The sequence below is a fragment of the Cherax quadricarinatus genome, chromosome 7 (genome assembly GCF_038502225.1).
Source record: "Cherax quadricarinatus isolate ZL_2023a chromosome 7, ASM3850222v1, whole genome shotgun sequence".
NCBI lineage: Eukaryota > Metazoa > Arthropoda > Malacostraca > Decapoda > Parastacidae > Cherax > Cherax quadricarinatus.
The window spans coordinates 62,400,432-62,425,803 of record NC_091298.1 but is presented as its reverse complement, the minus strand read 5'-3'; the positions used below and the strand labels follow the sequence as shown (position 1 = coordinate 62,425,803).

At 41.5% G+C, this 25,372-nt stretch overlaps 1 protein-coding gene and 1 long non-coding RNA gene across 2 annotated transcripts in view; one reads left to right on the top strand and one right to left on the bottom strand.

The window, feature by feature from the left end:
* LOC128686917 (uncharacterized) overlaps nt 1-25,372 on the bottom strand; it is a 35,011-nt gene that overhangs the window by 9,099 nt on the left and 540 nt on the right. Inside the window, exons 2-4 of the mRNA XM_053774191.2 lie at nt 20,411-20,482; nt 16,600-16,774; nt 12,175-15,700 (exon numbers count right to left, since the gene is read on the bottom strand). Of these exons, the coding sequence (XP_053630166.2) occupies nt 12,175-15,700; nt 16,600-16,774; nt 20,411-20,445 (3,736 nt within the window). The 5' untranslated portion in view covers nt 20,446-20,482. The remainder of the gene's footprint in view (nt 1-12,174; nt 15,701-16,599; nt 16,775-20,410; nt 20,483-25,372) is intronic.
* Nucleotides 20,441-21,098, top strand: LOC128686921 (uncharacterized). The gene is made up of 2 exons (XR_008406733.1): nt 20,441-20,577; nt 20,845-21,098. It is a non-coding gene; the product is annotated as an uncharacterized lncRNA (long non-coding RNA).

Here is a 25,372-nt window from a genome sequence, read left to right as displayed (position 1 = left end):
CACAGATCCAATTTCCTAGATCAAGAGCCCCTCACCAGCATCAAGGAACCTCCCATGAGGGGAAAGCAATAATAATAAAAATAATAATCTTTATTTCTACAAGTACATGATACAACTTACACAGATCTAGCTGATATTCATAACATACTATATATATAGAAAGCCCATTATGCAGAGCATTTCGGGTACATTAGGTTAATTTGGTGCCCAGGATGCGACCCCACACTAGTCGGCAAACATCCTGGTACCAAGCTGTGTTGAGGGTCATTCAGCACTGCATGGCAGATGTGAAAACATAGCAAAAGATAAGTGAAGCATATACTATATAAAGGATGCAAAGAGGATTTACAGGGCAAAGACAAACAGGAAAATAATGTGGTAATGCGTTTAATATTGATGCTCACAGAAAGCATCCAAAATGGCACATTCAGTAAGGAGGGCATAAACAAGGGGCTGAAACTTGTGACTGCCCTTAGATAAATAGGGTAATTAGCAATTGTGATTTAGATGGCTACAACAACCAGGCGAACACTGCACAAAGAGGGAACTCATCCACGACATAACCAGGAGTGAATCTGCTATGGACAGTGTTTCGTCGTTAGAGCAATGACTTCCAAAAGTGCCAACGATGTGAAGTCCATGTGTTCCTTTTTATTTGAAAAGCCGCTCGTTGGGTGCCATCATGCATTAATTATGCTACCAGCACTCGCGTGTGTTGACTGACAATTAGTAATTTTAAAACGGGACAACTGACTGTGGGAAATCCAAAGCTTCAAACCACCGACCATGTTCAGGGGTTTACAAATTCAATGCCAGAAATATTATATTCACATGGAAGCGCCAAAACTTGTAGGGGGTGCCACAGCACCTTAATGCCAGACACAGAAGAATGAATAAACACAATAATAAACGGCATTTACTTGCGTGTACAAACTTTATGATAGAGCAAACATCGAATGTGAAGCACAAAAGAGGAAGAATGAGCCTGGATAATGTTTAATGCAATGAGAATATAAACACTGACGGGGACACAGCACTATAGATGACAGATGCAAGTACAGATACCAAGACAGACTTAAAAATACAATACAAGCTAAAGTAAAAAAAAAAATCCAGAAAGGTTAAGGAACCCATCTACGACTATGACTATACCACTCGCTTATTTATCCATACCTCACCTATGCTATTTGTGCTTGGGGATCAACTGCAGCAACACACCTAAAGCCAATAATAACCCAACAAAAAGCTGCAGTAAGAATAATCACTAAATCCCCTCCCTGGCAACACCCCCCCCACTCTTCATAGATCTAAACTTACTCCCTGTTCAGTACATGCACACTTACTACTGTGCAATCTACATCTACAGGACCTTAAACTCCAATATCAACCTTGACCTAAAACGCTTTCTTGATAGTTGTGACAGAACCCACAGGCATAACACCAGACACAAACATTTCTACGACATTCCCCGTGTCCGACTAAACCTTTACAAAACTTCAATGTATGTCAAAGGCCCTAAAATCTGGAACACCCTACCTGAGAACTCTAGAACTGCAGACACATTCATCACCTTCAAAACTACCATTAGAAAACATCTTATCTCCCTGATACACCCCATCAACTAACTACACGAATACCACCTGGTGGTTCACACTTACACTCACTCACTCATTTGACCATAAACAGAAATATTAATCTCAATCTTAAAATAATGAATCCTATGATACTCCAATACTGAAACTATGTACTGTGCCAAAACAAAAGCATTCACATTGCTAAACTCACAAACTAGTATTTAGTCACTTAGCCATAATACCAACTTACCTCATAATTTGTAATATTTTAAAATAAAGAATTAAACTAAGTCTGCCCGAAATGCCTAGCCATGCTAGGCGTTCTAGTGGTACACTCTGTAATCATTATTTAACTACATGTAAACCACACAACAACCAAATTCTGTAAATTCAACATTGTAATCTTTATAGAGAATAAACTGAATTGAATTGAATTGATACACTTGTGATAATATTGGCAGACTGCCCAGTAGTACACCTCTCCCATACAGGGCCCCTCAAGGAAGGTTCCTTGATGCTGGTGAGGGGCTCTTGATTTAGGGAATTGGATCTGTGCTCCAGTTCCCCGAATTAAGCCTGAATACCTTCCACATCCCCCCACAGGCGCTGTATAATCCTACGGGTTTAGTGCTTCCCCTTTGATTATAATAATCCCATACAGGGGATTTAAGAGCCATCAGTGATAAACATATTAAACTAAATCAGTGTTCACAGCAAAACATCAAAATATGCAGTAATTGGAAATGGTAAATAAAGAGAACTTATGTTGAAGCAGAGAAATTAATCTTTGCTGGACTATCAGAAGTGGTAGCTGTATAGTCCTTGTGGCTTAGCGCTTCTTTTTGATAATAATAATAAGTGGTAATTCTGAAGTGGTAACTTGCCATTTCCGTGTCAGCAAAGTTAAGCACCTTCCACACACCGCTCACTGATGTCGGCAGGGTGAAGACAGCCTGCATGATTTTTTCCCCCCATTACACGGGCTTTAATTTTCTTGAAATCCACAAAGCAGTCGTCAGGTTAACTGTAGCAGCAGCTGCTCTAGGCAGCACTTTTGAGGTTGTTACATACAAACTGTCGGTATCCATATACCATTATTTATCATAACCTTGCCAATGTGTTCTCCTTTGGTCCGTGGGATATTTACGGTATTTGTGAAAAAAAAACAGGAAGTAATGGACCTTAGCTTAAGATATACGACCCACAACAGATGGCTAACACCTAGCTAGGTGAACGGGCAGCACACACGTGGATATTTAACCCATGTCTCCACCCACCCCGGATTCGAACTAATGTCCTTCGGTTGTGGGCCAAAGTCGCTACCACTGAGCAAGGAGCCACCTAAAAGGGGATTAACAGGTAATTATGAGAATTGATGGGTAATTATGGAGAATCATAATCATCGAGAACAGGGCGATTATGGAAGTATCACGTAACTGAGGGATTCATAGGAAATTATAGACACCAATGATTATTGAGAATCAACTAGGGAATCAGAGGTCAACTATGGAGAGTAACGAGTACCTGGGTTGTAACAGGTATTTCTGAGGAATGACAGGCAATTATGAAGAATGGTTAATTATTTGATTAAACAGTTACAGAGAATCAATGGTAATTATGAAGAATCAGATAATTATGGTAAATTAAAGAATTATAGAGAAACATAATTATGGGAAGTAACCCTTGCTTTTGTGGGGATTAACAAGTAGTCATAAGACCACAGGTGATTAAGGAGACCCAAAGAATGATGGTGACAAATCACAAGAAAGCATGATACAGACCATGACACAGGCCAGTACCATACAAGTCAGTATAGTATATGTCCGCAGAGTACAAGTAAAATGCCACAAGTACACATGACAGGTAGATGGCTTACGCAAGCATGACTTGGTTATGCATGACATGAGTATAATGGGAGGAAAAGAATATTAATTATAACACGATTGGTCAGGATGTCATCTGGGGGAACGAAGCATGACAGTTCAGGATGTAATATGGAGAAGCAAAGTAATGACAGGTCACGATGTAATATGGAGAAGCAAAGTAATGACAGTTCAGGATGTAATATGGAGAAGGAAAGTAATGACAGATCAGGATGTAATATGGAGAAGCAAAGTAATGACAGACCAGGATGTAATATGGGGAAGCAATGACAGGTCAGTATGTAATATGGAGAAGTAAAGTAATGACAAGTCAGCATGTAATATGGAGAAGCAAAGTAATGACAGTTCAGGATGTAATATGGAGAAGCAAAGTAATGACAGGTCAGTATGTAATATGGAGAAGCAAAGTAATGACAGATCAGGATGTAATATGGAGAAGCAAAGTAATGACAGGTCAGTATGTAATATGGAGAAGCAAAGCAATGACAGTTCAGGAAGTAATATGGAGAAGCAAAGTAATGACAGACCAGGATGTAATATGGGGAAGCAAAGTAACGACAGGTCAGTATGTAATATGGAGAAGCAAAGTAATGACAGGTCAGTATGTAATATGGAGAAGCAAAGTAATGACAGTTCAGGATGTAATATGGGGAAGCAAAGTAATGACAGGTCAGTATGTAATATGGGGAAGCAAAGTAATGACAGTTCAGGATGTGATACGGAGAAGCAAAGAAATGACAGTTCAGGATGTAATACGGAGAAACAAAGTAATGACAGGTCAGTATGTAATATGGAGAAGCAAAGTAATGACAGGTCAGTATGTAATATGGAGAAGCAAAGTAATGACAGTTCAGGATGTAATATGGAGAAGCAAAGTAATGACAGGTCAGTATGTAATATGGAGAAGCAAAGCAATGACAGTTCAGGAAGTAATATGGAGAAGCAAAGTAATGACAGACCAGGATGTAATATGGGGAAGCAAAGTAATGACAGGTCAGTATGTAATATGGAGAAGCAAAGTAATGACAGGTCAGTATGTAATATGGAGAAGCAAAGTAATGACAGTTCAGGATGTAATATGGGGAAGCAAAGTAATGACAGGTCAGTATGTAATATGGGGAAGCAAAGTAATGACAGTTCAGGTTGTAATACGGAGAAGCAAAGAAATGACAGTTCAGGATGTAATACGGAGAAGCAAAGTAATGACAGATCAAGATGTAATACGGGGAAGCAGAGTAATGACAGTTCAGGATGTTGCCTTGGGAAGCAAAGAATGACAGGTCAAGATGTCACTTGCGGAAGCAAAGCATGACAGGTCAAGATGTCACCTGCGGAAGCAAAGCATGACAAGTCAAGATGTCACCTGCGGAAGCAAAGCATGACAGATCAAGATGTCACCTGCAGAAGCAAAGCATGACGGGTCAGAATGTTACCCGTGGAAGCATAGCATGACAGATCAGGATATTACCTGTGGAAGCAAAACAGTGACAGGCTATCACCTCTTTTTGGGGGGGGAGAGGTCTGCATGTCACGGGTAAGCATGAAAAGTCAGCACAACATGAGTTAGCATGAAGAACACAGACACAAGCCAGAGGAGGAGAATCATCTGACCTTTACACAAGATGTTCAATAACGCAGGTAGGGAGCGAATTCTTTCAGATCCCCCAGGTTACCACACATTATTATATTCGCATAAAAGACGCTAAACCCGTATGGGTCATTCAGCGCATAGAGAGGAAGAGTGAAGTGAACAAAGGACGCACCAGGAGCTAAAAGATAGGGAGAGATATAAGGGTGAGAGAAGGGAGAAACGGACGTGTCCTCCACTGGCGGCGACCTGAGGGTGACTAGTAACAAAGCGGTCTATTTGTGTTCTATTCTCATGATACACTCTCACGCATGTTGTGATTATGAGAGAGAGAGAGTATGTGGGAAAGGCAAATAGCAGGAGAGAGACTCTACATCCCCTTAGGGGAGGTTCCTTGACGCTGGTGTGGGGCTCTTGATCTAGGGAATTGGATCTGTGATCCAGTTCCTTGAATTAAGCCTGAATACTTCCATCCCCCCCACAGGCGCTGCATAATCCTACAGGTTTAGCGCTTCCCCATGATTATAATAATAATCTACTATACATCCAGGCTATCTACTACTATCTTGATTTGGAAATATCTTCCATTATTTAGACGATTCAGGTAAGGATATTAAAGCAAAGAGTGAGAGACAGGAGGTAGTGAGGGGAAAAAAGAAGGAAGGACCTGTTAATTTTACAATTAATCCTCCTAAACATACCTGGGTGTTAATATATGTCATCACATTAAATCTGGTTAATTGACATTATTCTGCCATAAGTTCGTATAACTTATATATCGTATGTAGAGAAATCATCACATGTTTTTAACGTAAAATAAGTGTAGGGATCACGAGGGATAACGTTTGATACTAGGCTTCAAGACGGGCTAAGGTAGGTGATGGTGGCAGCGTTACTGTTAACTGTATAAGGTCAGTGTTCCAGAGCTCTTCTTCACTGACCACAGCTTCACTTGGTTGAACGTCGTGGACAACCACATGACACCTATTATGCCACAAGACGGGTAGCCATCAGAGGCTTGACTGGGTTACTTTTTTTTAAGGGCAACACTCCACAGTGATCATTTATTTCTCATACACACAGGTAAAACTGGTCAATTAGCAAGAATTCATTTAAAATTAAGTCCTAAAATTTTCTCTCATACATTTAAAGATTTTTTTTAATTTATGTTGATATAAAAATTAATGATTTGTACCAAAAGAACCTTAGGAAACCTAACCTTTTTATAAGCGCAATTTAATTTAGCCTAATCCAACTAAATATATTTTATACAAGTTTACAATATTTTAATAAACAAAAACAGTGAAATATATTTTTTTTCCTTAGGTTCAGAATGATTTTTGCGAAATAATTGCACACACAGATTTTCACTTGCCTTTGTGGGTCGCAGTATACCTTAGATGGAAATGAGGTAGGATGACACCTCTTGTCCTTACAAGTGCAAAAATAAATGGTTAGCATCAGCTGGCTGTAATCCAGCTATACTTTATAGCTCCGTCTTGTCCTCTCTTAAAGAACAAAAAGGCACAATATTGTGACTGGAACGATACAAAAATAACCCGCACATAGGAGAGAGAGAAGCTTACCACGACGTTTCGGTCCAACTTGGACCACTTACAAAGTCACACTAACATAAAAGAGTAAGGGAGCCGGTATATATAGGCAAGGGGGACAGGGACGGGATCAAGAGAGGAAGAAAAAGTAGTGGTAAGGCTGGTAGTGGAAGTAGTAGAAGAAGTAGAAAATAGGAAGAGGAGTCAAAACACGGGTGTATTCATAATGATAAATACATGTACTTACACACACACACACACACACACACACACACACACACACACAAATTAAAACTTAAATATCCACGCTAACACACACACATAAAAAAATATAATGACACATATAATGGCACTATTCAAGAAAATATATTATTTCCTGGAAAAGACTAAAAATATCAGCAAGACAAATCAGTGGAGCAACACTGTCATTTGGTAGACACGAAGGACAATGAAGAATAAAAATTACCGTACCGTAACTGGACCAATTTGCAAATAACCCACACACATATAGAGAGGATACTTTATACGACATTTCAGCTCCTGCTGACCTATGATTAAGTCACAGCTGATCTACAAAAACCAGAGAAGACCAGAAGGTGGGTCGGGAAGAGGAAATGGAAAGGAGGAAGAAGTGGCAGAGGTAAGCTGTAAATGGAATATATACAAATAAAGGGCAAAAATGGTATTAGGACATTAAACAGATGTTTCGCCAGCCAAGGGCTTTTTCAGTCAGAGAAATTATTTACCTTAATATTCGTTGGGAGAGAATCCTGAAGTGAGTCTTAATCTTTCCACGACCCATTTATTAATACAAATATTCAAGTTTCCGGTGGGAAAAATTCAGTAACAGCGCAAGTTGTTTGAGGTCTTTGACTTGTGCTTGTGAAGGGGGACGTGATGTCTGGATCAAGGAATTCTAGCTACCCACGAGTACGCTAAGAAAACACTAAGTGTCAGGGGCCCAAGATTGTTCAAGTGCCTCGCAGTATACATAAGGGGGATTACCAATAGACCCCTGACTCTTCAAGATGGCACTGGACAGGCATCTTTTGTCAGTACCTGACCAGCCGGGATGTGGTTCGTACGTCGGTTTACATGCGGCCAGCAGTAACAGCCTGGTTGATCAGGCCCTGATCCACCGCGAGGCCTGGTCACGAACTGGGCCATGGGGGGCGCTCACCTCCAAAACCCCCTCCAGGTATACCCATCCTCTAGGATCAAACGTGAATACTTCCCATTCTACAAGCGCTGCACGACCCCTACGGGTTTAGTGCTTCTTGTATGGGCCTACTGGCCCATACAAGAGAAACCCAGCTGTCTCCAGCAATGCCACTCATACATTCACAAAATTCCACAAACTGCGGAATAAAGAGACATCCAAGAGGTGCCCAGCCAATAATGGTCCTCTGTAAGGCTGGAATATAGTTATACACTAACAGCCCCCTTGAACGCGGCCGAAATTGCAGACCTAGAGAATGTGCAGAGAACCTTCACTATACGCATAAATTCAGTCAAGCACTTAAATTACTGGGAACATTGAAAGTCCCTTGATCTGTACTCCTTAGAATGAAGGCGAGAAAAATACATCATAATTTACACCTGGAAAATCCTGAAAGAACTGGTCCCAAATATGCACACAGAAATCACTCCCTACGAAAGCAAGAGTATGAAAGGAGGGGTACCATGAGTCCACTAAAACATAACACAGTAAGTGTAATGGGGCTCAATACTTTTCAACAGCCTTCCTTCGAACAACGGAAATTACCAACCGACTCATGGCTGTCTTCAAGAGGGAACTTGAAAAGTTCAAGGTACTTCCGGATCAGCCAGGCTGTGGTTCGCATGTCTGATTGCAGTAACATCCTGATTGATCAGGCCTTGAGCCACCAGGAGACCTGGTTTGGGACCGGGCCGCGGGGTCGTTAGTCAACGACCCCGCGGCCCGGTCCCAAAACATCCTTCAGGCATGCAACACTCACGACATTTATTGCAGGTTTCGGCTATTGGTTAAATATAGAGAATAAACTACATTCTATTTCTCTGTTCTCTACTGTATTGATAAGTTCCCAGCAGGCAAAACGTGTAATAAATGTCATACGTTTGAATGTCTTTATTCTTACATGTTCGACCCAGGAGAGAATTTCCAGATCACGAGAACATGTCATGTGACTTAACCTTTAGTGTTCCGGTGAGGAGAGACAAAGAGGCGGAGGGTATGACGTCTGGGAAGCAAGGATGCTACGGGTAACAAACAAAGAGGTGTAAGTGGTCTAGGAAAGAGGTACAAGGGAATCTATTAAAGAAAGAGGTGTAAGTGGTTTAGGAAACAGGCAGAAGGGGATCTATTCAACAAAGGGGTGTAAGTGGTCTAGAAAAGTTACGAGGGGGATCTATTAAACAAAGAGGTGTAAGTGGTCTAGAAAACAGGCGTAAGTGGTCTAGAAAAAAAAAGAAGTACAAAGGGATCCATTAAAGAAAGGTGTAATTGGTCTAGGAAACAAAAGGAGGCAAAAAGATCTGGGAAACGAGAGGTGCAAGGGATAAGGTCTGGAAAATAACGAAAGGGGGTTTGAGGTGGTCAGAGAAACAAAGAGATGTAGGAGGTCCAGGAAACAAAGAGATGCATGAGGAGGGCGGAGCTAGGTCGTAGAGAAGTTGCAAATCACATTTTTTTTTCCAGCATTAACTACTGTGACTTCTGGTTGACTGCCCACACCAGTCTTTTATTGAATTTGGATTTGTTACCGGGAAAACATAAAGGGCCTAGAGTATCCTAGGACCGGGAGGGATCAAATAGGCTCCTAAAGCAGTAGGATCTGTAAGGATTTAAATCCTGGAAACACATTAGGATATCTTACAGTTGAATTTAGAGGCTGTTATTCTTCCTATCTAAGATAACTACCCCATTATCCCCAAGGATGCCACCCACAATGGTCGGCTAGTACCCAGGTACCTATTTACTGCTAGGTGAACAGGAGCAACAGGTGTAATTTAAACATGCCCGATGTCTGTACCCGCTCTAGGATCAAATCCGTGTCCATGTCGCTACCGCTTAGCTACGAGTCTACTAGAGGACCTGGAACTTTAGGAAGCTAGTTAGACCTGAGAGTACATAGACTAATAAGAGGTGGCAGGTGGGGTATTGATCGTGGGAGGAGATGTTAGAGATATAAGAGTGTTGGGGAGTCTGACCCCACCATTCCCCTCCCCCACTTCCTCTTGTGATACTATCAGTAAACACCACCTGTGTCAGGAGCATGGAATGGGGGAAGGTAGGGTAGGGGACGCACAATATCGTTGTTCGTCTTCCCCTACTCACGCATGTGCCCCCACCCACCTCGAAAATTGACGATACTTCTTCTTTGCGAGTTTGAAGAGGGCATGCCAGAAACACCGAGAACAACACGTATGAGGCAACGAAGAGACTACAACGAGAGACAACAGTCATCGATATAATTGCAATTTCCATTTATATAGGTCCTGTCAAACTTGACCTCCCTACCTCGCCGGCTTAAGGTGGGACAGGGAAACAACGATAACAAGTTTATGCACACAGGCAGGCATGGAAGCACACGTGTGCATGAGAGAAGACTCACACATGCACGCAAAACAGACACTTATACACTAATATAGACCAGGACACGACCGACAGACGCCAGGAGCTGAGACTCGACCCCTGCAATCACAATTAGGTGAACACGCACACATACGAAACACACACACACACTGACATGTTCTTTCAGCTCCTACACAAGTATTCAGTATTACAGTGATTGACATTTACCACAGATATTACTAAACCAACAATTAACTGCTCTCTCTCCACTTACGACCCAACTGACCATTACCATAATCGTCACATCTATCGACCTAATTACACGCAAAGGCTTCCATTTGCTAATATTGGTGGAACAATTAGATTCATATATTATAAACGAGAAGCAGAGAGAGAGATAGAAAGAAGAGAGAGAGAAAGAGAGAATGAGAGTAGGGTGGAACAAACACCGAGGCACGCACAATACGCTACTAAAACAGATGTCATTGAGGCCATTGTCAGGTATATTGATTCGAGAGGTCTTCTACAGAAATTTCAACGAGGGATCATGCAAACGACACAGATAAAGACAAATGAAAAAAAATGAATATCCTTGCATAGGCTGGATCCTGGTGAAACTCGTCATGTTCGGTAAATCATGTAATCTAATCGTAAGAGGAAGATCAGCAACTTCATATAGCATATATTCAAGCATTAATCGGTGTACGCTGTATAGTGGTTATACCTGTTGCATCTGTTCCATTGGTACCTTGGTGTTAACCGACTATTGTAGGTCACATCCTGAGGAAGAGCACCTTAAGACCCCAATGGAAATAAGCTACACTGGCTTCTCGAGGCGTCTCGGGTTACTAACCCTCTGGGTTAAAAAATCCGAATAAATTCTTCTTCACCTCTGAGTATATACACCCCGTAATTCAGTTATGTTCCTCTGCGTGCACAGTTTTGTGCACGGAAAAGAAGGGAGGCAGGATAGCCTGTGATGAATAAATGATGAGATCTATGCGTCACCACCGTGAGAGCTATAAATTACTTGACAGTATGATCATAACACTCATTTTCCGTTAGTTACAGCCCATGGATTTCAGCCCGGTTTAAGCATTACACTAGATTATCCGGCCGCTTTTGCATCCTCTATCTTTAAGTTCTCCATATTAATGAATCAGTTAAAGCCCAGGGATGGATCCAGGAACTGTTGAGAGACAAGACATCCTTGCCTGTACTGTGGGGAGGTCAGCCCGCCGGAGGAACGATTCTTTAAAAATGAATTCTTGAGTTTTAAAGGTCAAGAAATAATGCCTTTTTTATAGTAACAGTAATAATTTAATGACTAATTACTCAATGATAATCAAAACGAGTGGTTCAGAGGGGATGTCCTGGCCCTTTTACCCCCTTTCCCTACATCCGCCTCTGTTCCAGCAACCTAGCAAGTTCCAGCAACCTAGTAAGTTACTTCGTGGTAACTGGAGTGAACACGTAACATACAGGTATGATGAACATCAAAGACCTTTTCCTGTATAAAGAAAACAAACTAACAAAATATATAACTGGAATGTTATCGTGTGATAACAGCAGTCGTGTAAATGCGTACGATACTCTGTAGTATGGGAGTACGTTGGAAACTAAAGGCCTGTTACGAGACACAATGAACAAATATATAATGAACGAAGCTATTCACTCATAGCAACAACGGCGAGTAAACATGTGGCTTAAGTTATTGGAAACCTGATGCTGGTGTGTAGGAGGACGGGCTACACACTATCCTCCGCCACAACTAGTCACAAGAACCTGTAATGGAATACTTGACGATATGAAGGCCGAAAGATTTAAAGACTTTCAGCTTTCATATTCCTGCGTGATGGAATATGACAGGGAAACAGCTACTTTTTGTCCCCACTGTGCAACTATTATTTAAAACAGGACAGTATCACTGCTGATGTATACAATCCTGCTAACTAAAAAAAAAAAAAAAAAAAAAAAAAAAAACTAATGATTTTTTAAGATAAAATCACGGGCTACTTACCCCCGTGGTTGATGAAAGTGCTTGCGTGGTGGTGTCTGCTGAGGTCACTGGCACTGCCGCCGTAGTTGACCCCACTTGACCTGTTGCCTAGCAGGTCACGCGAGGTCGTAGAAGATCGAGTGGCGAAGTAAGCCAGGGAAGAGGATGACTGCACGATGGAAGAGTTCATCACTGGATACTTGTACTGAATGGGTGTGCTGGTCTGAGGAACAGATGGGAGAGGTTGCTGGTGGTTTGGCGAATGGTGGTAATGGTGGATGGGAGACTGGTAATGGTGATGCTTCATGGGGAGAGATTGGTGGTGGTGATGCGTGGGAGACTGGTGATGTTTCACCGGAGATTGGTGATGATGAAGCGCAGGAGACTCGTGGTGGTGATGCACAGGAGGCTCGTGGTGGCGATGTACAGGAGAATGGAGGTGCTTAATGGGAGACTGGTGTTGGCTGTGGTGATGTTTCCCAACAGACTGATGGTGGTGTGATGGGTCTGATGCAGAAGATAAGTGAGCCAGCCGTGGAGCGTAGTGTGTTTGCTGTTGCAACCCATTCTGTAGTTGCCTGAGATACACCGCGTTCTCGTGTCCCTGCACCAGGTTGTAAAGGTTCCTTTGTAGGGCGGCCAGGTCAGGCTTGCCAGGGGACACTGGTGGAGCATTGGAGCCCCTGGCAAGTCTCTGAGACCATGGACCACTCAGTCGGTCTGGTAGAGCCACGTAAGATTCTGTCTGTACACTGCGTAGGGGAGAGCGGCTGTACTTAGTTGCTGATGGCGTGGTAATATCCTCACTCTTGTTGAATTTATGCATCCGTGTTGATGTCATTTTCGACGCCCGTCTTGTCTGCCTTGTTTGTGTGCCGGCGTCCTGAAGTCGTACAAATTGATCAAATTGATGCAACTCATGATTTTCCGCATCTCTCTCCTGTAGGTGGTGGCTACTGGTCTCTGCAGTAGATGGGTCCTGCTTCCCAGTGTTCCCACCTGCAGTAGCCTTCAAGTTCCTCTCTCTATCATAGTCTCTGTACTTTTTAGAAGAAAGACTGCCAGAAACATCTGGCTTACCTACGTCACCGCTGCCTGTCAAAGTTCTGCCACCAGTACAAGGAAACGTTCTCTTTTGATCGACATCAAAACTTACGCCTTTTTCATCACGCATCAGCACACTGCTTCTATCACCATCTTTGTAAGTTCTGCCTCTGTCACCATTTTCATATGTTCTAACATTTAAAGTTCTACCTCTGTCATCACTTCTATAAGTTTTATCATATGACTTTCTATTTCTGTCACCTTCAATGTTTCTAATATCTAAATTTTTGCCTCTGTTATCATTATGAGTTGTACTTTCTAAAGTTCTGCCTTTGTCACCACTTTCATAACTTTCACTGTCATAAGCTTTGTCGTTACCTTTTTCATAAGTTCCATTGTCAAAAATTCTGCCATGATCACCATCATCGTCTAAAGTTCTGATTCTCTCACCAACTTCGTAAGTTATGCCTGTGCCACTGTTTTCTAAAGTTTTTCCTGGGACACTAGCTGTACTACAGGTAGCTTCGGCATTTTCATTGCTATTTATTTCTCTGGGTTTCATTACACCTGAAGTGGATTCACTTTCATGCAACTGTACTGTCGGCTCTTCGCTACTCTTTGGCACATCACCTTCATCGCTGGATACTTTCTTGAACGTTTGTGCTTCACTGAATTCTTTGGCTTCTCTCACGGTGGCTTTCTGGCTGTCCTCCAGTGGTACTAGACTAAGAGAATCTGTAGGCACTTCACCATCCAGTGAAGTAGTGGGTTGTGGCTCCGTTATCTCGTACAAGCCGCTTTCTCTGTCATCATCATCGCCTTCTGATCTGCTACAAGCTTCCTTCTCTTCTACATCATAACGAACATGAGTTTTAGATACAACACCTTCCATCGAGTCTTCACTGTCAATGTTCCTGATGTCTATTGGGAAGTGTTCATCCTCATGCTTCAAAGACTCGTACTGGAAGTTATCATCCTCCGCAATGTCAGGAGTGACAGGTGGGTCACTTGTCCCGCTGGTTGAAGTAACATTTTCCCCCAGATGCGATGTGCCGGGTCCTACTTCATTTTCATTTACTTCTTCCTCAGACATGGCTTGATGGTCTTCACCCTCGAAAGAGTCATCATGCCCTGGAGAGCTGTCCTGGGAAGTGCTAAGTCTTGCATCACGAGGCTCATCACTCAGTAGCGTATCAGACACTGGAGTTATATTCACTATTGGAGGCGCTGGCATTAATATTTTATTTTCAAAACTTGAAGGTACTAAGCACGACCTGGTAACAGCTGTTCCAGGTTTAGGCTCAGACTGTCTCCTTTCAGAGCTGCTGGGTGTTCCAAGGTTGAACTCAGAGTCATTCTCCATATCTGAAGAATGTGTTCTGGATTGTGATGGCTCAAATGTAACCTCAGGGTGGCTGTCGTTGGACGTTAATGATACGAGCACGTCCTCCAGTGCTCTGGGAGACCCGACATCATCCATACTGGAGCTGCGACTCTCAAATGTGATAACACACCCGTAATGACCCGCGAAGTCAGAATCACTAACTTCACATGCCCCTTCTTCGTCTTCAAAATCAGAGTCTGATGGAGCTAATATTTCTTTCACCAAGCGTTCCTGTGCTAAGGTGTCGAATCGCAAGAGGTTCAGCTCAGTCTTAAAAGTTGCTCTTCTTGATGAAATGTTGGCAAGTAGATCCTCATATGAAGTGCTGGAAGCATTTGACCCATCGAAGCTCTTGGCTACTCCTTCCCTTCTTTGTCCCCAGGCTTCTTCTCCAGTTAAGTCCTCAATGTGAAGAGATCGATCTCGAGAACTATACAAAGCTTTCTTGCGTCTGGCACCTTCACCAGCGGCGTCTTCGGAGTCGGCTGAAGTTTCTCCTCCAGCTGCGTAAGGGCTGTTGTTGTTTGGAGTGTCTTTATTATCTGGAGAAGGAGGCTCACTGCCATCCTCGAAGCCAAGACATACGCCGCTGCTCGTCGAAGACAATCCAGCCAGGAACTTAGAACTAGCACGTGAGAGATCAACAGCCACTTGAAAAGCACGTGAGAGATTTGGCGATGAAATCGATGTTGCTCCTTGGTCTTTGAGGTTATCAAATGACGTGGATGATGCCCGGAGTTGACTGTGAGATCTGCCTCGAGTTAAACCTCTGGGATGAGCTCTGCTCCTGCCATCTCCTCTAGCTAAATTCTTTGGAATGTTTGAAGATGTCACCTCTTCAGTGTAAGTAAGTGACGTAGAAGAAACCCATTTACGGCCGCCGAGGCCTCTAAATTGATGATAAGAGAGAGAATCCTTGTGACTGGAGGTGGCAAGCCTCTCCAAATGATCCGAACTGAGGTAACGCCGACGCAGCTCAGGCACGTCACTCCAGAAGGGAGACGTTTGATCTGACTGCAAGAACAATTCCACGGCGAACTTATGTGGCACGATGTGGAATGGGTCCACCTTGTAGTCCCTCTCCCGGACCCGTAGGCTCCCGCTGATCGCGTCACGCACCTGAGAAACAAGATGGATTCACCAAGGCTTTATATTTCTGTTAATGGTTCTTGGGGATCATCCCCAGTCTGGTCTCAGACCAAGACAGATAAGTTAGAAAGGCAGCATTACAGGGTAAAGAACTATTAAGAAACACACAGGAAAGTAAAGATATGTGTATACTAAATGTTAGTAGAAGTTTGTAAGATTTACCTGTCATCTTACATATTCATGAGACAAAATTCAGCAGTCCTTCCCAAGTGAAAAAAAAACAGGTTTCCAATCCACACATTTGACAAATAAGCAGTACCTCCCTGGGCAGTTACTGTATTCCAATTTGCTGTTTGAGTACAAAATTTTATATCCAGCGGTGCCTAAGAGATATTAGAAAATTTTACTTCGTTGCGGTAGAAAACGGAATTAGATAAAGAAATAGGGAGGTATAGAAAGTGCTACAACCACTGGAAATTAAAAATATAATAGATTAAACAATGATGATGGAATACTATGAGCTCATGTAGGTACTAATAGGTAATTCGCATTATGTTCTGTTACCATTTCGCAAATGAAAAGCTTTAGATTTTTTTAATAGAGTTCCACTGACAGGATATGAGTCGCTGTCCTACCGCGGAGAAATTAAAATCCCAGCTCTATATGAGGTATACTACCACACCCTGAGATGCCATCCACAACAGCTGACTAACTTCTGACCAGGTGCACAGGCCAATAAGTGTAAGGAGATTTGCCATCACGTCTCGTCTAGCTTGGTAAATGAATCCGGGTCCTTTCATTTGCGAGTAGTCTACCACTGATCAGCTCAGACTCTATTTAAAAAGCCTGTAACATAAGAGAGTACAATGCTGGAAGTATAAAACTTGGGAACGATATAAAAAAAAACTCGAGGTACGAAGACGACAAACCTTGTCTTGGATGAGTATGAAGCCGGTGTGGAGGCCGCAAGGTATGGGTGTAGGTGAGGCTTCGTACCAGCCCAGCTGAGGCTGCCAAGTAAGACACACTCGCGTCCCTGTTACTGAAGTCAGCACTAGCCACACCTGCTGAGACCGACAACCCACTGTCCGACACCAGCGGAACCTGCGCACAAACTCTCACTTACAAATATATCACAAGATCTTGAATAAAATCTTTTATCTCCCAGGCGCTGTATTAATGTAGATCTTCCCTGTGAATAACAATAATACTAATAATAATAATAATAATAATAATATTATTATTATTATTATTATTATATGTATTCCCGAATAAAAAAAGTATACAAGCGTCCACCACAATTATAGTTATTATTAAATTCACAGAAGGGCTAAACCCATAAGTAATACATTTGTGGTATAATCGGGTATGGGACGTAATGAGATTCGAAAATGGTGGGGGTTAGATCCAATTCTTTGGATCAAGAGCCCTCTCGCATTACGGCACCCTCTTGAATGGTTCACAGTGCTGTGAATTGTATACACAGTATAATTTACAGGCTAAGAGCTATTATTATTACTTTATACTACTACAATCAAAACTAAGAGCTAAACCCACAAGGGTCATACAGCCTTGAAAGAGCTGTTATCCTACCTGGGTTCATTTCAAAGTCAAGCCATATCTAAGGCACACTTAAGCCCAGGTACCCCACTTACTGCCGGGGATCGAGCCCTGGACCTTCGGTATGTGAGCTGAGGGCGCTACCAACTGAACCACGTTGTCAATTAGATATTGAACAAATTATTCAATAAGAATGACCGGTATCAATGTGATCACTGAATTACTTGTATTACTTGTATGAACCCTGATTCGCATGAGTCAGGGTTCAGTGGTCACTTTATAAAGTCTTCCAGCTTGACAAGCATAACCAATTAAATAATCATACAAGCTTCCTGGTGCATATTAGTAACATGGTGAGGGCAAGAGCAGAGCCAGACGTCTACACATTACCAAGACCGACGCAGAAATCCCATTTTCAGAATAGTGTTGATTACGGTCATGAGCGCAAAGGCCCACATCTTAATTTCGTATCTTGTCGTTCATGTATCTGTACTATATTCAGTCAGCATGTTATTGTTGTTTACGTTGTTGAACACCAAGTTACCTAGCCAGAGTCAGCATGTGGTTGTTTACGTTGTTGAACACCAAGTTAGCTAGCCAGCGTCAGCATGTGGTTACGTTGTTGAACACCAAGTCAGCTAGCCAGAGTCAGCATGTGGTTGTTTGTGATGAATGGCTTGAAAAACCGACAAGTTGAAGATTGAGACACTTATGCAGCATATGGGAATCTTTATTCAAGAAACGTTTCGCCACACAGTGGCTTCATCAGTCCAATACAAAGAGGAAGGCGTAAGGAGAGGAGTATGAGGTAATCAGTCCCTCAACCTGGAGTCGATGTGTTCAGTCCATCAATCTTGTAGAATGCACAGCATAGGGCCGTAGACGTGGCTTATATACTGTAGTGAGGTGAGGTGAAGCAGGTGGAGGCGGGGTCATAGTGGTACCATCCACTAGTCGAAGTAGGTTTTTCAAACCATTCATCACAACTGTCAGACACTGCAGCATCATGGGATCTTTTTACAAAGAATTCTTCAACACTTGTTCAACCTTTGGACGAAGACCTACTTCGACTAGTGGATGGTACCACTATGACCCCGCCTCCACCTGCTTCACCTCACCTCACTACAGTATATAAGCCACGTCTACGGCCCTATGCTGTACATTCTACAAGATTGATGGACTGAACACATCGACTCCAGGTTGAGGGACTGATTACCTCATACTCCTCCTCTCCTTACGCCTTCCTCTTTGTATTGGACTGATGAAGCCACTGTGTGGCGAAACGTTTCCTGAATAAAGATTCCCATATTCTGCATAAGTGTCTCAATCTTCATCATGTGGTTGTTTACGTTCTTGGTGGTTGTTTGCTTCTGATGGTGAAAAATGACGTACGGTACAGTATATATATAAAACATTAATGCAACGAAACTTGGTATATACGCCCTCCCTACCTTCCCGTCCATCTTCTCCGAAGTGTCCTCTATTTTGAAAGTTACAGTGTGACAGACTATGACAGTAAATGAATATCGACAGACGTTATATATATAGAGACACAAGGCGCAGTTTTTGGAAACTATTAAAGAAAGCGTTACATCGGTACAGTAGGCTTTTGAAGTCAATAGAGATATACCCAGGAAGAGCATAATAGGCGGAAGAACGAAGATAGGTATGACGATGAGGTGCCATAATGAGAGAAAGATTTAATATGATGGGTGGTCAAGACGATATATTATATTCAGTAACTGTACTAACAGAAGCTTGGCTTTCAAACAATGAAAACTTCCTTCGTTTTGAACGTCAGTGATAGAAGTTACGCCGAGAGTTTTCAAATACTTTCTCTTAAATCTTTAATTAGTAGTCTGTCCTCTGTCCATTATATTGGTTGTCCGAGTTATGATCTGCAACACAAGTGTTATTCAAAATGTGTATCCTAGAAACACCGAAGAAGTGTTCTTGAGCCAAGAAACCGGACTTACCCTGCCCTTCCCTAGACCTAACCTGAATGACTCTCAAGTGCTGCATGACCCCTACAAGCTTATCGCTTCCCCAGGATAAAAATATATATAAATATTCTGGAAGCATATTTTTGTTCGCTGATGCGTGATAACAGATTTCTGGTTGTTTCCCCAACATTTTTTATCACAACTTTCCACAAGCCGTTTTTCTTAAAAATGTGAGGTAGTGTTTATGTATGCCTTGTGAGTTCCTGTAATGGATGAAATGATAACTGATACTTGGTCGTCGTCATAATTCAGTAATCTTGTGATATTGATAAATACGTTAACTGTGAGAAAATTCGAGTATCAACGTTGTTCTCGGTTTTCGGTATGTTGAGTATTTTTGTGATTTTCCTCCTGCAATCTTGTATAAATAATGTAGAATTATTATAATTTTAAGACAGTATCTTGATACGGTTAAATTCCTCGAATTCTGGGCTGCAAATCCTGTGGGCGAGTAGAAAAAATCCTATTAGTACATCTGTCTGTTTTTGTTTTGATGTCGTGACATGACCATTGACTTGGAGTCATTCTCCAGTTGTTGAATGGAAGTCAATAACTTGTTTAATAAAAATGAGAAAATGTAACTTACGCAGCCCAGTTACAATGTGAACCTTCCAGAGCTAAATATTTGAAGCCGACCACAACAAGCAGTCTCAGGTATTGCACGGAATCCAACTTTTATATTGTAATTGTGTAAGAATATTGGCAGTCATGCATCTACACAGCCTAAATTTATAGGGAATCATCCTTTTCATGTGAAACATCCGTCACTAAGGGCGGAAGCCATTCAAATGAGACATAATGAAGAAATTTCAAGGAAAAATTAATCTATAATTTTAAAATTAAAATTAACACCTTGTGAAAGTTTGAAGCCAATCAGATGAGGCTTTCTCTTGTGGACCTTGGAAACCCAAATCAAGAATAGTCTATATAACAATGTCCAGAGGGCACTGACACATACCTATAGCTACATGAATATTTCTCTAGTTACGGTACACTAACGTTCACAAGTTATAAACGAAAACCTTGGAAGACAAAAAAAAAATAAGGCAACCGTTTAAAGACACGTGCACAAGCCTCCTGTGCAGGTGAAAGGATGCATTTAAAAGTTTCCTAAAAACTACACTTTGTATTTTTTTTTTACATAGAACAATATAATACAAGAATAATGTGAACGTACTTAATCTCTGGTTGGAAGTTGCCTGCAGGTGTCATGGCGGCGGAGTGGCGGCACAAAACACCTCACACCGACCTGCAATGTTTACAGTCAGTGTTACAATACATTATTTAATAGGATAAAAGCTGTTATTTTACCTCAGCTGATTTCAAAACCCAGCCCTAGCTGAGGTATGTTTCTACCATCGCTTTTTTCCTAGTAAGCCAAAAGTCAACACACATCCAAGCTGATAAATGAGACACTCATGCAACATCTGCACAAGTGTCTCATTTATTATCGGTTCTGTAAACTATTTATTCACAAAATACACAAATATTGCGCAAGTGTCTCATTTATGAACTCGTCGGTTCTGTAAATCATTTATTCACATCCTGTCAGCACAGCAACATCTTAGGATCTTGATGCAGGGATTTCCTCAAAACTTGTTTAACTTACAGACACGACCTACTTCCACTAGTGGCTTTGTTCACTGGTGACTCCGACTACCACTGTTCCACCTCATCTGTCATCAGTATATAAGCTCCATCTCCGCAAATATGCTGCACTTTTGTAAAAATTGATGGAACGGAAACAACGACTCCAGGCTGAGGGACTGATTACCTCAAACTCCTCAGCTTCCACGTTTTTCTGCACTGGACTGACGAAGTTACTGTGTGGCGAAACGTTTCCAGAATAAAAATACCCAAATGTTGCACAAGTGTCTCATTTATCAACTTGTTCGTTTTTGTAAACCATTTATTCACAAACATCCAGGTACCCATACTTACTCATCCCATCCTTATAAGGAAAAGTCTTCTATTTACTACAACTGGAGAACATAAAACGGTATGACTTAAAACCTGGAACGTATGAAGATAAATCGGCTTTAAGTTAACAGAATACAAAACCAACGATGGAGTAAAATAGGTCACTTTATTGCTAACTAAACAAGTGCAGAAGATGTAATTGGACGTCCCTACGTCTTGCCCCACCTGGCAATCGAAACCGGGTCCCTCATGTTGTGAGCCGAGCACTGCCACTGAGCTACACGTCATCTTAAGACAGCATTTTGCAAACATTTAGACAACGTTTTTAAAGTGCAATTTTAAATGTTTCCAATATACAAGTAGCGCATTTTGTTTGAGAGTTATACTAGCAAGTCACTCCCGTTAGTCACTTCCTTCCCTCCCTCCCTTCTCTTTCCTTTCTCCCTCTACCCTCCTCCCTCATTCCACTTAACAGAAGGAATATAATTAACTCAAAATATAATTGCAACAATTCCCAACGCGCGTTTTTTTCACAGTACGTGCCTCATTACCAAGCCGACGGTTGGCGTTACCAGAACAGATAATGATAGTGGCCAGTGTACGTGGAGCCTCCTGTGTTTATGTAGTTTTAAGGGGTATTATTCCTTGGCGATGGGGAAAGGCTCTTGATCCAAGGAATTAGAGCTACCCTTCTCTACCTGGAATCAAACTTGATTACCTCCCAATTCGCCAGGAGTTGCATACCGCTTATGAATTTAGTGCTTCTCCAGGAATATTTTAATAATGTCTCTCTAACAATATATTCGTTTCAAGGATGTATGTGCACTGAAGGGTGTATATCTCAGTGCATGTACACTGGGAGTTTAAGCCCCAATTTTAGGATTAAAGTATTCCTGACTTGTGGAGTACAGGTGACTTGCAGCTTTAATGACCCTCGTGCAGGAGACAGTCTTCAAAATCTACCAAACCTGCATATGCTGTTATCGTAAGAGCTCAACAGGCATGTCCTCAAAGTAGAACTTTTAAAAAATCCCAATCGTTGATATGTGATATATTTTGTGAATTAACATTGAATACACATTTTTAATTTGGTGAATAAAATCAATGTAATATAATTTATCTTAATCACACCCATTCTATCTTGGCTGAACCTAAATAGAATTAGTATTATTTAATACACACACACAAAAAAATAATTTTTAGAGTTTCACCTAATTTATTTTGAGCATGTAAGATAAAATCGTTCCTTTGGAAGCCCAGTCTGACTTTAAAACACACGACACATACATAGTGTGATAAAGAGTAAATATTCATGTTCCATGGCTTGCACTTGGAGAATACGTTATATAGCAGGACATGAACTACACTGTACTTAAACACTTGCATTTATTGTAGTTATAAAGTGTTCAACCTACGACTGCTAGTGGTTATGGTTTGTTATGGGTGGCATCCTGGAGGAGGACCGAGGGGCCACAAGTGAAATTACCATCCCTGATATTGGTGAGGGGCTCTTGATTCAAGGAATTAGATAGGTCCTTTGATGGAGCCTAAGTCCCATCCCTCAAGAGCTGTATGATCTCTTCGAGTTTAGCGCTCCTGTATAATAATAATGACTATGAAAATAATAATAATTTGCTGACTTAGGTTATTCTTGATTAATAACCTTCCAGGGTTAACAGCTGGAAGAAATTATTGAACAAAACACTCTGAACTTGAGTGACAGTGAATAATGTAACAATCATGTTATACAGAACTGTATAATATTTTATTCAGTAATAAATATGTATATGCTGTGTTTGTACATTTTTTTAGACAGCCGATTATGTTTTGTCAGGCACCTTACTCTGTTGCCTATGTTACATGAGATGGATCACTGGTATGGTCACTTCAAGGCAAGTGCCCTAATGCCGGTGAGGGGGCTCCTGATGCAAGAAATTGGGCCAATTCTCCCCAGGGATATAATCTGATTGTCTCTTACTCTCCAAGTGGACTCCATGTAGGTAGTAGTATGTTTAAAGCATTCTATGAGGAGAAGTATTTCCTCTTGTCTGCTAGGAAAATTTGTCGTTCATCTTGTTTGGCACCGCCTATTACATTTACTCATGTTAATTTAAATTTTGTGCGTGATCCAGGGAGCTGGGTATATTATTTAGCAGCGAATGCAGACTGTCGAATGCCAATAATTGTGCTTTTAGACTCAATTGTGAAAATCAAGCTCTAGCAGGAAGAATAATACCTATTGAGAAGCGTCACCAACTCCTTGGAATAATTCAGTCTGCTTGTCGGAGGGGTCCGCAGCCCACAGATTGAGAACCAAAGATCAAAATTATTTGCAACATCATGATACGCCGGTAACATGATCATATGAAGGATTTTATAAACTATATGTATAAAATGATTCTTCAGGCAGAATGAATAGCTCGATAATATTCCAAATGTTCATTTGATGCTTGTTTAGTGTGGAAACGTGTTAATAATAATATCTTTATTTATTACAAGTACATGATACAACTTATACAGACCATAGCTGACATCAACGACATACTACTATATAGAAAGTCCCTTGTTATACAGAGCATTTCTCGCAAATTATGTCAGTTTTGTCCCAGGATGCGACCCACACCAGTCGACTAACACCCAGGTACCAATTTTACTGATGGGTGAAAATAGACAACCGGTGTAAGGAAACACGTCCAATGTTTCCACCACTTCTCCGGGAATCGAACCCGGACCCTCCCCGTGTGAAGCGAAAGCTTATGCCACCAGGCCACGGGGCTTGGTGGCAAAAACTGAATTCACATCACAGACACAGGCAAAAAAAAAAAGTCCTTGAGAAGCCAGCAGTGTGAATGTGAATGAGGTGGTAGACGGTACTCAGGTTAAAGACGTACCAGCAATAGGCTTCAAAATAAAGTGAGTAAAAATCATAGTGAATCATGACTTAAGAAATCGTAATGACACGATTGCAAATTAACCATACCCCCGGCCGGGATTGAACCCGCGGTCATAGAGTCTCAAAACTCCAGCCCGTCGCGTTAGCCACTAGACCAGCTAGCCACAATAAGATTCATCCAACTAGGTATATTTCTACACCATAGGAAGGTTAGCACAGGCACCTCTGTGACCACAAATGCAAGTTTTTACACTTGCATTTGTGGTCACAGAGGTGCCTGTGCTAACCTTCCTATGGTGTAGAAATATACCTAGTTGGATGAATCTTATTGTGGCTAGCTGGTCTAGTGGCTAACGCGACGGGCTGGAGTTTTGAGACTCTATGACCGCGGGTTCAATCCCGGCCGGGGGTATGGTTCATAGTGAATCATGTCTGAAGAAAAACCATGTTATAGAAGATGCTTTTTAAGGATCCACTACAAGTACTAGCACCACGACCAGTCACCAGTACAAGTCACTACCAGTATACCTCACAACCAGTCACCAGTACCCGCACCAGTATAACTCGACCAGTCACCAGTACAAGTCACTACCAGTATACCTCAACCAGTCACCAGTACCCGCACCAGTATAACTCGACCAGTCACCGGTACAAGTCACTACCAGTATACCTCACAACCAGTCACCAGTACCCGCACCACTACAACTCTCAACCAGTCACCAGTACAAGTCACTACCAATCGTGGGTGTACTCATGCTCCCGCTAATTATGCAGTACCTCAATGAAAATAAATCCCATTAGCTTTACTGGATTATCGAAGGTTCCATGTCTACATAACGCTAAAACGACATCCTTTTAAACATTTTAACTTACATTTAAACAACAACAAAATACTAGTATTACACATAACGTGTCATGTATGTCTGGGTAGGCCTAAATGTATTCCTATAATGTGTTACAAAACACTGAAACAATATTATCGCAAAATGCATTGGTAGACGCAATTTAGTTTTGATAAGGCAGGATTTGTTATATTTTTATGCTGCGCAATCTATATCCATTGCATTAGTACTGTACTTTTGGTAGATTGTAATGTTTAAAAAGAAATTATACCAAGAATGTATCGTATTTAGTATAAATACGATACAGTGGTACACTCTGTAATCACAATTTTACTACATGTAAACCACACAATAACCAAATTTCTGTAAACTCAGCATTGTAATCCTTATAGAGAATAAACTTTGAATTTGAATTTGAATAAATAAAATGTTTGATGGGTCATGCAGCAGCACAATAATAAAACCCTGCGAGTGGCAACACCGT